Source organism: Phytophthora sojae, assembly GCF_000149755.1.
Source record: "Phytophthora sojae unplaced genomic scaffold PHYSOscaffold_2, whole genome shotgun sequence".
NCBI classification, from domain to species: Eukaryota; Oomycota; class Peronosporomycetes; order Peronosporales; family Peronosporaceae; genus Phytophthora; species Phytophthora sojae.
In genome coordinates this window covers 2550110-2564909 of record NW_009258116.1, presented here as the reverse complement: position 1 = coordinate 2564909, position 14800 = coordinate 2550110, and the positions used below count along the sequence as shown (strand labels likewise).

At 55.2% G+C, this 14800-nt stretch overlaps 6 protein-coding genes across 6 annotated transcripts; 2 read left to right on the top strand and 4 right to left on the bottom strand.

Moving 5' to 3' along the window:
* Positions 1 to 214: 214 nt before the first annotated feature.
* Positions 215 to 1668, bottom strand: PHYSODRAFT_480227 (hypothetical protein; the record flags this gene model as incomplete). Its single annotated transcript, XM_009520518.1, has 5 exons — positions 215 to 465; positions 565 to 717; positions 814 to 883; positions 964 to 1196; positions 1272 to 1668. 5 exons carry the CDS (start codon positions 1666 to 1668, stop codon positions 215 to 217), a joined length of 1104 nt encoding a protein of 367 aa, XP_009518813.1.
* A 2832-nt stretch (positions 1669 to 4500) lies between these two features.
* PHYSODRAFT_484051 (hypothetical protein) lies at positions 4501 to 5358 on the bottom strand (the record flags this gene model as incomplete). The annotated part of the gene is made up of 1 exon (XM_009520517.1): positions 4501 to 5358. The coding sequence occupies one exon, from the start codon at positions 5356 to 5358 to the stop codon at positions 4501 to 4503; it is 858 nt and encodes a 285-aa protein (XP_009518812.1).
* A 515-nt stretch (positions 5359 to 5873) lies between these two features.
* On the top strand, positions 5874 to 6158 carry PHYSODRAFT_435914 (hypothetical protein; the record flags this gene model as incomplete). The annotated part of the gene is made up of 1 exon (XM_009520516.1): positions 5874 to 6158. A coding segment is annotated over one exon (285 nt), but the record flags the coding sequence as incomplete, so codon positions are not given.
* Positions 6155 to 6823, bottom strand: PHYSODRAFT_459106 (hypothetical protein; the record flags this gene model as incomplete). Its single annotated transcript, XM_009520515.1, has 1 exon — positions 6155 to 6823. A coding segment is annotated over one exon (669 nt), but the record flags the coding sequence as incomplete, so codon positions are not given.
* Positions 6824 to 8583: 1760 nt separating this feature from the next.
* Positions 8584 to 12331, top strand: PHYSODRAFT_324719 (hypothetical protein; the record flags this gene model as incomplete). The annotated part of the gene is made up of 11 exons (XM_009520514.1): positions 8584 to 9012; positions 9090 to 9444; positions 9584 to 10065; positions 10371 to 10434; positions 10520 to 10625; positions 10650 to 10767; positions 10823 to 10924; positions 11002 to 11094; positions 11168 to 11270; positions 12058 to 12232; positions 12322 to 12331. The coding sequence occupies 11 exons, from the start codon at positions 8584 to 8586 to the stop codon at positions 12329 to 12331; spliced, it is 2037 nt and encodes a 678-aa protein (XP_009518809.1).
* Positions 12332 to 13601: 1270 nt separating this feature from the next.
* PHYSODRAFT_485524 (hypothetical protein) lies at positions 13602 to 14438 on the bottom strand (the record flags this gene model as incomplete). Its single annotated transcript, XM_009520513.1, has 1 exon — positions 13602 to 14438. One exon carries the CDS (start codon positions 14436 to 14438, stop codon positions 13602 to 13604), a length of 837 nt encoding a protein of 278 aa, XP_009518808.1.
* Between the last annotated feature and the right edge of the window lie 362 nt (positions 14439 to 14800).

Here is a 14800-nt window from a genome sequence, read left to right as displayed (position 1 = left end):
GATAAGCTACGAACGGAAAAATTTGGCGGACCTCGTCGTCATGTCGGTGAGCCTTCAGCTTGAAGTTGTAAGCTATTGCTCATCGTGCCATTAATCCCCCTACGTATAGCGAATAATAACAGCGCCACGTTCCGAACTCTATTTGTGCTTTAACTCAACGTATTTTCCAAGTCTGTGGTGCTCTTCGCTGGATTCTGCCAACTCGCACCCTTACTCATGTTCCTACGGACGTCCAGGGATTTGACTTATGGTCGGAAGACGGCGCCGGCGGCTTTTCTTCGTCGTCTGGGTGCATGCTCGACGCGGCGACGACCTCGCCCGGTTCCTCCGTTACGGTGGTAACGGAGGAACCGGGCGAGGAACCGGCAGTAGCGCCCTGCTGGCGCTCTTGGTAGTGGTTGTTGCAGAGGTTGTCGGTGCGTTCATATGCCTGCCGCATGCAGCCTTCCACCGCGCACCGCTTGCCTGCAATCAGTCGAAACACATGCTTAGTAAATAAATAAATAAATAAACTGTGTACCTCCAGTTCATGAAGAAAAATAACTAATAGATGAAAGCACGCACCTCCGCCGTGAGCCCAGCAGAGCCCGTTGGAGATGGCAATCTTCTCGCAGTCATCGAACTTGCACTTGGTGCCGCCGCCATGCGACCAGCAGAAGCCGCGCGACTTGGCACGATTAATGCAGCTCGGAACCTTGCACTCGGTCGAACCACCTGCTCCCGACCGAAACGGAATAGACAACCGCCGCGCGCTAGTATTAGACCACTGAATCTCATTTGACGACGCAATGACTGAGTATCAGTCAAGCTTACCGTGTCTCCAGCAACGCCCTTGGTGCTTCGCCCGACTGGTGCATCCCTCGGTAGAGCAACGCTTGCCCCCCTGCTCAATGCAAGACGCGTCAGACTCGATATCGCTCCCCTCAACAGTAACGTCGACTTTAAAAGAAGCGCTGTACGTACTCCGTGTCGAACGCAAAGCCCTTGGTCCACCACGTACTGCTCGCAGCCTTCGTGCTTGCAGATGCGGCTCGGCGGTCTTCGCGCGCGGCGCTTTCCATCGGCGCCTTGCTTGCCTCCAGCAGCAGCTCGAGCGCTGCGGCCGCTAGCTGGCGTGTCACCCGTCAAGTCTCCTGTGCTCCTGCTCCTGGTGATCAACGCGGCGGCTCGTTTGCCTCCGGATGTGAAGTCGTCACCTAGCGAATACCAGTAGCGCGCAAAGACACTCAGTCTCATAACGTCGAAGCCTCGCAAGACAAACGAAGTAGTACGTATCCGCTTACCGGCAGCCGCCGAAGCCGCCTGGTCGTCCAGAATAAAGCTCAGAGACGACTTGCTGACAGCGTCCAGGTCATGCAGCATGGCTTCATCATCGTCCAGAGGAGTAGTCGGGTGCACTTGGCTGCTCGTTCGTCTAACCTTATGCCTACTGCTACTGCCGGCGCTGGCCCGGATTGAGCCGGGCTGCGTCTGCGCGGCTGCTGCTTCTTCGCCGCTCTCTGCTTCGCCTGCAACGCGGAGGTTACTAAGCGCGCTCCAGTTCTCCTCAGTTGTGGCCGCCTGTCCTGCTCCTGCTGCAGTCTCGAGCTTCAAGCCGTCCGGCGCTCCTGTATTTCCTGCTGCTGCTGCGCCTCGCTGGACGTCGCCGCCGCCTACTCGCCGCTCCATGAGTGACTTAGCGGTCAAGTCCTTAATGATGATGTGTCGGTTCCGCTCCGAGTTGCGACGACGTGCACACTCGTTGATGAGGATTTCAAATACGACCCAACCACGGCGTAGGTGGTGACTTATGTCAGCAGGCGTTGCGTGTGCTACGGAGACTGGAACAGCCAGCTACCCGTAGTCCCCAGCAGCTGGAGAAGCCCGACCCGCACAAGCTGCTTGCGGCGTCTACCGGTAGAGCAGTAAAGGCTGGAGGAGCAAAAGGCGGATGGTGTCCGTCCGTCGTCTGCAGAGTGAACCCCGTTGGAGGAGGAGGAAGAAGACGCTGCCCGCTTGATCTTGAGCGTCCAGCGAGCGCCCACGACTCTGCACGTCGAGGCGTCGTGTTCGCCTCGCCCTTTTCTTTGTGCGACCAAAGTCTTCTTGCTCGCTCGTGTAGCGTGGTGCGTTGTGTAGTGTAGCTTCACTCGCCTCGACTGCACGAAGGCCGTTCCACCCAGGTTCACAACGGAGCCTGTACTTGAGGTGCTCAGCTCACTGAGCCCCCTCCTGGCGCTTCTACTTTCGGTTCCACGCCAGCAGGTGTCGTTCACCGCGGTTTGGGGGCCTGGCGTGCTGTGGTGGTGCTGCTGCTGTGGCTGTTGTGGGCCACAACTTGTGGCTGGTATAATAGGCTGGTTACTCACCGAGCCCTTGGGTCCCGACTCAAAAAGCGCAAATGCTGCGCTGGACGAGCCGTCGGTCGGTCGTCCGAGTCCCGCGTGGCAAAGCTGCAAGTGGGGGCAGCGCGGATGACCTTGACGCGCGTCTGATTCAAAGTCTCTGCGTGGCGCCGCTGACCAACAAATGGGCTGATGAGTGGCTCTCGCGCCTCGCGAACGCACGAAGAAGAACGGATACTGTACGACAAACCTGTACCCTGCCATCCCCCGCAGTTCAAGGATCCACGGTTGAAGAGAGTCTTAGTCTGGCGTGCGGTATACAATCTGCTACTGTTGTCAAATTCAAAAGTAGCAGTGTGCTTCCTACAACGAACTGTTTTCTAACTATAAGCTCGCTAAAAAAAAGTTTGGCAACATTTTACGCCAACTTGGCGTGCATTGCCAGCTAATGGACAGCGTCAAGCCCGCGGTGAGCAGCGCCCGCGCCGTTGCTGCGTTGTGTCCAGCCCCCAGTGTACGCTTTGGAGGGCTTCGCGGCCTCGCAGGCCGACGACGAAGGACAATGCGGTCGACCTCATTTTGTGGACCGCAACATTTGCTCCTGAAGTGTAATGGAAGCTCTGCAAAAGGCAGGCAAAGCGCCAAGCCTCAACCACCTGGCCCCGCACCGAAGATGATGTGGTTTTCGTAGAAGAAGCCCCTTTCGCGTGGGGCCAGCGCTGCGTCCAGCGATCAAGTGGCTGCGGGCGCTGGTTTGTCGAGAGAAGGCGCGGCGGAATCTGCCAGCAACGCGCGCTGCAACTGCCGCAACTTGCAAGGGACGAGCTGCACAGCGGCAACACAGCGCCAAGGCTTCGAAGCTAGGACCTTTCGGTGGAGTGCTCGCCTGCAATGGGCCACCGGCAGAGTGTTTACGAGCGCAAATTACTCGCGCGTGATGCCTCGCACGCCATTTCTCCGCTCGCGGGGCGTCCGTTCCCCGGCTGTTGCCCTCAAAGACGATGCGAAAATGCGCTGCTTGCACTGTGGGTACGTTTCTACGGTCGGCGAGCGAGCTTCTAGTCGCTCGCTCTGACAAGAAAAGAAATCCAGTGCGTTCGAGTCGCTCGCCGGCGTCGCCCTGGCTTGGTCTGGGTTCTCTCACCCGCGGCCTCTGCGCTCTCCCCTCGCTCGCTGATGCTGCTTCATACATGTACCTCAGGTCGCGCTCGCGGGCAAGCTGTCGGGATACTTGGAGCGCTTCGCGTTGACTCAACGCCGTTGAGACCGGACATGGTGTTGTCGAGACCGGTGATTTCGTTTCGATGGATCCCGTGTTCGTTGTCAAGCAAAGATGCGCGAAGTGGCCGAAGGTCCGACCTCCATGAGCTCGTCTACAGCTTCGCGCTGTCGGAAGGTCGGCTCCAGCGCTGTCTGAGGGCCAGCGGAGGTGTCGCATTTGACGAGGTTGCCCCATGGGCGGCAGTTGTGGCAGTGGGACCGGCGGGGCTCAGCGGCTTTGGAAGCGGGCGTGCTCGTCAGAGGGTTAAAACGTGCTGCCTGCCGCGCTTGACGCCGAGTTATCTGTCGGTGTGACCCCCCTTTGGCCTACATCAGCTATTCGAGGCGCTGTTCGTCACGAAACTGCACCGAAAAACCTGACGACAAGGCACACAAGCTTCCTCGCTCTGGGTCCCGCATTTTCGTTAGCGACGGCGGGCAATGTTGCCTGGCGATATGCACCGGCGCGGCTTTCCAATGAGCTGACTCACTTCCAGCAAAGACGCGGGCGAAAGAAAATACGTGTGGACCATGGATTCACATTGAAGAGGAATTTGATAGTGCAAAAAGGAACTTATCCACTATCAACTAGTACGGCATCAGGAGCGAGGCCACGGCCGAAGGGGTGGTGTGATAGGTGTGCAGCGGGCGTCTTGAGTTCGCGAGTGCCCTTGGAAGCCCTTCTCAAGTTAGCACAGCTTGGTATTTGAACGGACTTCGAAGCCTTGGGAAATCCCAGCCCGGGCAATGTTGAGGAATAGAGTGGTGCGAAGATTTCGTCTGCCTGAAGTTTGGATTGAGTCTCATCGCAAGTGGAGACACGATACCCGGTCTGATGAATGAAAACCTGGAACTCGCATCTACGGATTCTTCCCGACGCTATCAACACGTTCACTACATTGAGGACCAAGCGCGGTCAATTTTTACTGGCGCTTGCGGGCGTTGCACTTCGTCGACGGGGACGGCGTCGAGGCAGGCGCCTCCGGTGCCGTCTCCGTACTAGCTTCATCCGAGCCGCCGTGGCTTCCGGAGCATCCGTGCTAGGAGCCTCGGTTTCCGTCGATGTGCCGCTGTTGCTCGACGCTGGGGTATCCTGCGTGGACGAGCTGTCCGTGGTGGAAGAACTGGCAGTGGCCGAGGTCGAGGACGTTGAGTTGGTGCTGGCGGTGCCTTCAGCTGGGCCCGTCAACGGTACGCAGTCCTTGTACACCTGCCACACCATCTTGCTATCAACGCCCTGGAACGCCAACCAGTAGAAGCGCAGCATGCAGCCGCTGGTCGAGCATGACGAGTAGTCCACCGGCGTGAACACCGACGCCGTCTCCTGAGTGCCGTCCCCGTACGCAGTCTGACAGTCATCGTTGCTCAGCACCATCGTATCGTCCAGCCATATTTCGCAAGGGCTCGCGTGCACCATGCAACGAGAAAAGGTCGGGTCGCCGGTGGTGGGCGGATCCTTCGGCGAAGCATCCGGATTGGTGAAGCCGCAGTCAGCTCCGTACAGCGAGGTGTCGCTGTCCAGCAGCGTGCGGATGTCGCTGTAGCCATTCGACTCCTTGAGCAATGCGTACAGCGTCGTCAAGCAGTCGTCATCGCTGCTGCTGCAGCTGTCCCAGTCGCCAGTCCACTGAGGCTCGATCTGCACGATCCAGGCCGACGTAACCGAGTCCGTGAACTCGGCCAGCGGGATGTACATGTAGCCATGGGCGCTGACCTGGGAAAGCGAAGCGACGCAGCCGGCCACGACGGACAAGATGGCGGTACTGGACATCATCGGCGAGGAGAAGAAGAAGACTGCGGGTTGAGGTGTTACGCGCGATGCTGCAAAAGCGAAAGTGAGGACTCCTGGCCTCGTAGTGACCGCGTCGGACGGACGGGCGAGATGGTACTCTCCCTGCTGCGACCACCACAAAGGATCTAATCGACCACTTCACCCAGTAAACAGCCGCGGATAGCGCTGGCACTCCCTTGGTCTCTACAGTACAGGCTCGAGTACAGCACCTGTGTGCATCCCAGTGACTCAAAGATCCCACACTAACCCAGTTTTTGGTTTTCGAGAAATTTACCGAAAGCAATGAAAAAGTTTGACAGGAAAATATCCAAATTTACATGTATATTACGACACTCTGATTCGAGACATCAACGACCAAGTTTGCTACGGGGTAGTCACGTTGAAGACGCACACGCGCTCGGCGAGTTTAGTGGCGTCTGCGGCGAATGGAGCACTTGCCCGCAGAAACTTCGGGGGTGTCGACCGACGGCGACTCGGGCGCCGGGGTCGTCTCCGTCGACGGGGAGTCCGATTCTCCGCTCGAAGGGGATTCAGACTCACTGCTGGAAGGCAAGTCCGACGTACCGCTCGAAGGAGAGTCTGATTCACCGCTAGACGGGGAGTCCGATTCGCCACTCGAGGGCGACTCTGATTCACCGCTCGAAGGCGACTCAGATTCACCGCTAGACGGAGAGTCCGAATCACCACTTGACGGAGAATCCGAAGTGCCGCTTGAGGGGGATTCAGATTCACCACTGGAAGGCGACTCCGAGTCACCACTGGAAGGCGAGTCCGATGCACCACTCGAGGGCGACGTCTGCGAGGTGCTGGAGCCGCTGCCAGTCGACGGGGTACTCTGCGAGGCGCCTCCTCCAGCTGGGCCGGTCAGAGGGATGCAGTTCTTGTACACTTGCCAGTACGTCTTGCTGTCGCGACGCTGCAGCGCCAGCCAATAGAAGCGGAACATGCAACCTCCGGACGCGCACGACGAGTAGTCCACAGGCTTGAAGACCGAGAGTGTTGCCTTCGTACCGTCACCGTAGGCGCTCTGGCAGTCGTCGTTCTGCAGCACCATCTTATCGTCGAGCCAAATTTCACAAGGTCCAGCGTGCACGATGCCACGGGAAAAGGTCGCATCGCCGGTGGTGGGCGGGTCCTGAGGCTTTCCCTTGGGGTCGGTGAAGCCGCAGTCCTCGCCGTAGAGCTTGGTGTCGCTGTCGATCATCGTGCGGATGTCCTTGACGTTGTTGGCCTTCTTGAGCTGCTTGTAGAGGGCCACGAGGCCCTCGTCACCCTTGGCTGCGTCCCAGTCACCCTTCCATTGCGGGTCAATCTCCACGACCCACTCCGAGGTTTTCTTGTCCTTGAAGGGGGCAAGAGGCTTGTCCATATAGCCGTGGGCCCGCACAGTTTCGGCAGCCATGGCGAAAGCCGCAACCGCGGCGGCTAAAGACGTCGAAGACACCATTTTAAGGTTTCAAAGTTCGATCGAGAGGTGGTGAAGCTGCTGCCGCAAATTGGAGAATGGCTTTTGGGAGCGACAATACGCTGGCGTTTACGTCAAGCCGAACCCATGCGCGATGTTATAATACTGTAGCAACTTCGCGATGGCAGATCGTCGAGAGCTGGCAAATTAACCCTCAGCATCTCTACTTTATTACAGTCCTCTTTGATTAAGTTTGGGCTTTGCCAAGTTTTTCGCTTCAAGCAGAACCAACGAGCGGTGGGATGCGCCCCTGCCTTGCGGCCATACGGCATTGTTAGCAACGGAGAGTGTGCATCAAGTCGGAGACGATCCCCACCGCAAGCTACGCAACTCGTTCCGGCGGGCGCTTCTGCACATGTAGAAGCGCTCTGTCGTTCGATTGCCGGACGCGCCAGTTGTTCGTGGGCAAGAAGACCCAGCGCAACATGGCCGGATGGTCTCCAGCACTTTGCCTTCCAGCAGCGTTGGAGAAGACGCACTTCGACTGCTGTATCAACGGACTATGTATCGGTACAGTAAGTTTGACGCTCAACTGCCTGGCTGTTCTTCGACTGCACTCACTCACCATCGTGGCCACGAAGCGAAGCGCGGAGCGATCCTACTGAAAAGTATCACAGGGCCGGCCTATCCCTTGCGGGATTTCTCAACAAAGTCAAACAAAGTTTGTTTGGCTTTGTTTAACAAACCCGTTGAGCTCTCAAAAAGCCTTGATTAAGTTGAGGATACACGGATACTTACTCACGCACATTTGGCGCTCAACACTTACCGGCATCCCTTTGTCATCACATACAACCCACCTACACCTATTTACCCTAACCTCACTAACAAGCTGAAACTCGATCTACACTTGGAGCAATGCAAGGCAAGCCTGTGCATCTATTTATCTGTAAAACTCTTCGTCGAAGTTATCAGCTTGAACTACTGCCTTAACTACGGCAAGTAGACAATAAGCTCAGTCGCCTGTTTGACTGGCGTTGTATCCGATCTCTATTGCCCTTAGATACACTTCTTCCTCAAACTCCGCAGCAATTTTAGCGATGATCTGTCCTTACCGAGCGGTGGCAATACCATCGTCTGGGCTTTTCGCTTGTCGGCTCCGCTTGGAGCTGCGTACAGCAGCTCGGTGCTGGCGTGTCCGCGCTTCCAGCTCTGGGTGAACGTTCGGTTGGGTAGTGTAGAGTGATGATGGACCACCATTGGTGGTACGGATGTTGCCGTGCTTACGAGGTGGTCAAAAACTTCGACCTTCTCTGCAGCCGGTGACGATGTCACCGAGTAATGCTTCCTCCTCTTTCCGCCTGGCAGGCGAGGCCGCCCGAGTCAGTCCGCAACTGAGCGTAATAATTGGTAGTAGGCGAGGAGCGCCTGTATCGCCTATCTTCGCCTTAACTTCGGCCCCTGCACAACATCAAAACTCGGCCGAAGATACAGTCAAACCTGTTTATATGATCCTCTCTATTTGAGCCATGCCGTTTATTTGATGCAGGCTTTGTCGCTACCAAATATTTCACTTAGTTTTTGTACGATCTCTTTTTATATGCATACAAGGTATATGAGTCACATTTTGGGGGACCAAATTAGGTCTCACCTGTTTATTTGATTCACACTGCTCACGGCCACACACTCTTCAAAGCACCACTGCTCAACACCGCAAGCCTTCTTCGCTCGCCATGTCTCCTCGCACCTGTCTGACGCTAGAACAAAAGCTCCAAGCGCACCTAAAGCTCTAGCAGAATCCTGGCATGAACAACCCCATGCTCGCCGAGTGGATCTACGCAACTTTCAAGGCCCGGGTCAGCCGTGCCACACTCGCCCGACTGCGCAACCTGCCTTCTTCCTACTTCAGCCACGTCGACCTGAGTGCGACCAAGCGGCGCCGAGTGAAATTCCCTCAGTTCGAGCGGGAACTGAGAGAATTTTTCTTTCTGAACGAAGCTAAAACGGCGATGGCGGACGACGTGCTCCTGCTGAAGGCGCATGAGCTGGCGGAGCGCTTAGGCATCGATGCCACGCAGCTCCGGCTAAGCAACGGCTGGCTTCCAAGCTTTAAGAAGCGCAATGGGATCCGCTCCCATACGCTACACGGCGAAGGTGGCGCTGTAGAAGCTGATGAAGTGCGAGATGCGAGGCTAGAGCTACAAGAGTTGGTGGCGCAGTTTACACCCAAGAATGTGTTCAACTTTGACGAAACGGCGCTTTTCTATCGCTTAGCGCCTAATCGAACGCTAGCTACGACTATTATCGCAAGGGCAAGAAAAAGGAGAAGCAACGTTTGACTTTGGCCTTCTACTGCAACGCGACTAGCTCCGACAAGCTCGACCCAATAGTCATCGGTACGGCCAAGAACCCGAGGTGCTTTAAAAAGGGAGCGGCGATTAAAGGTAAATCTATATTGTACAAGTCCTCCAAGGACGCCTGGATGACATCCGTCATTTTTGACGAATGGCTGCACCTCTTCAACATGAGAATGGCGGCCGCCAATCGCAAGGTCCTACTTCTAGTCGACAATGCTTCATGCCACAAGATTCTACGAAACCTGACTCATGTGACTGTTCACTTCCTCCCTCCTAACATGACATCCGCCGTACTGCCGCTGGATGCAGGTAAATATTTTATCTATATTGTGGTGTAGCCTAAACTAACCAACTCTATTACGGTGTTTTTTTTATTCAGGTATTATCGGGTCGTTCAAGGCTTGGTACCGAAAGTATTTTGTGCGGTGGTGTTTGGATGCACTTGAAGCTAACATTACACGCAAGCTCAACGTACTGGAAGCTGTCCAATTCTCCATTGATGCTTGGGCGGGTGTGACGCCAACGACAATTACAAATTGCTGGGTCAAGACTCGCATTTTGGGAGGAAAGATGCTAGGAAGGACCCGTGCTGACACGGATTACATTGAGGAGGTATCCAGCAACGAGATGGAGGAGTTAACGGCGATGCTATCGAGGTGGGAGGGCGCTGTTAGCGCTAGTGAGTATCTGGCAGTGGACGAAGACGTTCCTGTGCACGAGCCAGATGTGCTAGTGGACGAAGCGGCAGGAAGTGATGCAGTTTCGCAGGACGAGCAGGAGGAAGAGGAGGAACAGGAACCCGCAGTTCAACCTGCCATTGCTCTGAGACACTGCATGGAGCTGGCTGCATTTCTGCTGCAATGCGGAGAGCAGACTGACAGAGATCGAAGAGCTTTACAGACCGTGACCGCTTTGGTTCGAGAGACTACGGTGAAGGCAAAGCGGCAGCGAACTATGCACGATTTCTTTACGTGCATCACATAATTGTTTTTAACTGAGTCCATTTATATGAGTCATTGTAGTAGATGGTCACCAACAGGGCCTCATATAAACAGGTTTGACTGTAGTGGTTACATTTGGCGGCTCGTGTACACTTGGATAAACTATAGTTGGATATTCGTACCCCCAGTAACTTCGTCCCGAAGCTGGGATTGGCTGAAAAAGAAAATAGGAAGGGACTGACCACAGCAAGGAAGAGGAGGCGGCTCACACTCGCGGGCTCGGTGTGTTCGCAGACTCGGTGCTGTCTCTCGGGGCTGGTGGTGTTCGCAGACTCGGTGACGCTTGAGGAGATGGTGGGTGGCTTTATAGTTGGTGTGCTCGTGGACTCGTGGCGCTCATGTTCTTGTTGGTGCTCGCAGACTCGCTGGTGGTGCTCATATAGCTGGTGATGCGTTCGGAGCTGGAGTTTTTGCGGGGCTCGCGGACGTGGTGGTGCTCGTGCAGTTAGTGACGCTCTTGGACTCGGTGGCGCTCGCGGACGTTACTCAGTGGTGCTCGTGGTGATCTCGAAGCTCGCTCGTGGTGTACACAGAGCTGGAGGGGCTCATGTGGATGGTTGTGGGTGTGATCTCGGTGGTGCTCGTGGACTCGTTGGTGCTCGTGGACTCTGTGGTGCTCGCGAACTCGTCGGTGCTCTCGGACTCTCGGAGATCGAGGTACACTCGGAGCTGGTGGGCTCATGTAGCTGGTGGTGGCCGTGGGCTCGGTCGTGCTTGCGGACTTGTTGGTGCTCACGGGGCGTGCGATGTTCTTGGAGCTTGTGGTGCTCGTGGCCTCAGTGGTGCTCGTGTAGCTCATGTCGCACTCGGAGCTCGTGCTGCCCTCCCAGCTCATGGCGCACTTGGAGCTCGTGCTGCCCCCCAGCTCATGGCGCACTTGGAGCTCGTGCTGCTCTCCCAGCTCATGGCGCACTTGGAGCTCGTACTGCTCTCCCAGCTCATGGCGCAGTTGGAGCTCGTACTGCTCCTGGAGATCGGGCTGCTGTCAGACTTCATGGGGCACTCCGAGCTCGTGCTGCTCTCGGAATTAGTCTGTGGTGCTCGCGGATGCAGCGTTGTTTTCGGAGCTCGTGGTGCACTCCGATCTGGCGGTGCTCATGTCGTTGAAGCTGGTGGTGCTCTGGTGCATCGAAGGTGGCATGACGTGTATTCAAGTTACATATGCATTGTGTAATCCCAACTTGACCAAGAGGCCTCCAACTATCTCACTCATGCTGCTAAGAACCGGATACGCGGTAGTGAGCGAAACGCCGCCCGCTGCTGATCAGTTAGCTCACCCCAGGCCGGTAAGTTTTCCAGAGCGACGGCGCTTGCGCTGTGTTCCTTCTTTTGCATCAGCAGCTTTGGTAAAACCATTGACTAACACTGTTTCGCACTGACTTGCCATGTTTTTCATTGCAGATACCCATTGAACCCTGTCCACCTCTCGCGATAATGCAGGAACTGGTGGGATGCTGGCTAAGTCGGCAACGTAGGCAACGATTTTAACAGCTCGAAGGCAATCCTTCTGCCCGCGATTTCCTCGTTCCTTTGGAATAGAACCCAGGCCTTCTGTGTAGAACTGGACGAGAACATCGGAGAGATGCCTACCCTTCAGCTTCGTCAAGCTAGTGGGCCACGCCTTACCAAGCTGAGGGATCGCAATGAGAGCCCGCCAGAAACTTCAGCATCTGGACTACCTTCCGTCGCATTGGTGGAGGAAGCGTTGCCTTCTGGTTGACGATCAAGCCGTCGAAGCACAAGATGTAGCATGCTCCTGAGCTCCTCATTGGAGGTCACCAGCTGCTGGTGTCCTATGAGTAGCCGTTCCAGCGTTTCGGCAAAGGTATGGAATCCAACAAACTGCTCTGCTTGCTCCTGGATTGTAAGTCTGTCTCTAACATGTTGTATCGGAAGTGAAAGGATGTTGTCGGTGACAAAGCGTTTGCGAATCTTGCTTCCCCAGTCAAGCAGCTCATCCTGACATTCAAGCTGCGAGTGCAGAGTGGAATGTACCCGCTCCAGTTCTTGGTGGACGATGTGTTGCGGTGCGACAGCAAGCGTGTCGCGGTAGTACATCAGCAGAGTCGCGGTAAGACAGTCCGCGAAACCTTTCGGTGCAATCTTGGAGAAGTGAAGCAACCGTAGTGCTTGAGCAAATGTACTGACCCTTGTGAATGTCTGATGTGATTCTTTTTCGAAACAGGCAAGCGTAGGCGGGTGACCAGCCTGCTTTGTGTCCACCCACCCTCCGAGCACCTTTGCAACGTTCTGGTCGCTAGCCGTCGTCGGCGATATGTATTCGAGTAAGGTAGCAAATCCATCCATGGACCAGAGCCCCCGATGGGCCAAATCAGCCAGGTTGACGCTAGCGTTGGAGCTTGCATGCGCTGCGCCACCTCGACGCGCTGAGTGTGACTGTAGGCTTTGCGTCAGCTCTCGCTTTGTGTCGTACTGATACACCGATTCTAACACTCGATTAATGTATGCAGCCACACGCTCGTCTGTTGTAGCTTCAGTCACTTGCGAGAACACACGCGGCGAGGCATTGTATGGGTCAGCAACCAGCTGAGAAGCCAACGTGTGAAAGGGATCGATGCTCCAGCAAATCGGAGAGCAAAAAATTGAGATGTCTGTTGCTGCTGCACCTTGATGCAATTGAAGCAGCACACAGGTCAATTATTTATTACAATGCTAAAGCCAAAGTATATGCACGTACCGTGTCAGATCAATGAGAAGAAAATTACCATGCCAGTGCAAGTCCGTAAAGTGTAGCATTCCTACGTCGGAGCTACGACCAACTGCAAGCCACTGGTTGTTAAGAAGAGTGCGGTCGAGTAGCGCCTTCTTATCGTCTTTGAGAAATAGTGTGGTTGATATTGAGCGAAGATCATCAATTGTCATGGGTGGAGCTTGGTTCTTCAGCTTTTTGCCTTCAGAGATGGCAAGCATGAGATATTGCTTTTGCAAATGGCGTCGGCAACGCCGATACCACTCGGGGTCACTGCGGAACAGGTCCGTTCCCGTTTTCTCCTCCAGTTGTCTCTTGATAGAGCTCAGATAGTTCATCGATGTTTGCCAGTGGATGTCAGGATCATTGAACAGAAAGGTAAGGAGCTTACCAAGCATTTCCTTAGTGACCTGTGCTGCCCTCAGCGTCTCCATAGTCAGATTGGTGTCTACGTGTTTTTTTCAAGAAGGTGTTGAATTTCGCACGGGCTGAAGAATCTTGTTTTCTAGAAGAAGGCCCCAACTCGCTCTCCATCAAGGCCACGATGGCTTCGACATCTGCCCCACGCTCCATTGTCGGCGTGGTGCTGCGAGCAGTTTTATCAAACGCCGTTTCATATGTTACTAGAATGGTGCTCTAATGTTGCTCGAACTTTACACTTATCTTTGGCGACGACGTTAACCAAATACACTACCGTATGCCATAACAAGTGCTCAGGTGAAAATACCATTGATTGGCTAATATTAGCCTGTATGTCATAACAAGCAGTATGTGATGACAAAGGGATGCCGGTAGTTGCGCTTCCGACGCCCATTGTACTTGCTGCTAGGAGCCGGTGTCACCTCCGGCGAATCCACCGAAGGGGCCTCAGGCGCTGGAGTCGTCTCCGTCGAAGGGGAGTCCGATTCACCGCTCGACGGGGAGGGCGGTGAAGTGGTCGTTTGCGAATTCTTCGAGCCTTCGCCAGCAGACGGCGTGGACTGAGAAGCACCTCCACCAGCGGGGCCCGACAACGGGATGCAGTTCTTGTACACCTGCCAGTAGGTCTTGCCGTCGAGGCGCTGCAGCGCCAGCCAGTAGAAACGAAACATGCATCCGCCCGATGCACACGACGAGTAGTCCACGGGTTTGAAGACCGAGATCGTTTCCTGAGTGCCATCACCGTACGCACTCTGGCAGTCGTCGTTCTGCAGCACCATCTTATCGTCCAGCCAGATCTCACAAGGTCCGGCGTGCACAATCCCACGGGAGAAGGTGGCGGTGCCATCGGTAGGAGGGTCCTCTGGCGTGGCGTCTGGGTTGGTGTATCCGCAGTTGGCACCGTAGAGCTTCGTGTCGCTGTCAAGCAGAGTGCGGATGTCCTTCGCGTTGTTGGAGTCCTTCAGCTCCTTGTAAAGAGCCACGAGTCCTTCGTCTCCTTTGGCGCCATCCCAGTCACCCTTCCACTGCGGGTCGATCTGAACAATCCACTCCGATGATATCTTGTCCTTGAACTCAGACTCGGGTTTCTCAACGTAGCCGTGAGCTTGCACAGTATTGACGGACAGAGCGACAGCCAAAGTCGCGGCCAGGATGGATGCTGGGGACATCATTGCGAAACTGGAAGGAACTGGAAGCGAGGGACGCGGCAGATTCTGGAATGAGGTCGCTAGAGCAGCAGGGGTCGAAGCACACCGCTAAAGGCTAGCAATTTAGTCCACGTCGATTAAGAAGGAGGTGTCTACTCTTCGGACAGTGTGAATAATCAGCTTTCCACTGAAGATTGGGCTGTATCTGGAGTGGTGGTACCGTATTTCGCATGTAGAGCAATACAGACTAGAGCGTGAGAACGAGACGGGTAACAACTAATACCCGTTTTTACCGATGAAATCAGGTATTAGATTCAATGTGAAATACATAAAGTGGTGTCTGCCACATATGATTCCCTGTTAAATCCGGATATATCAGGCGTCTC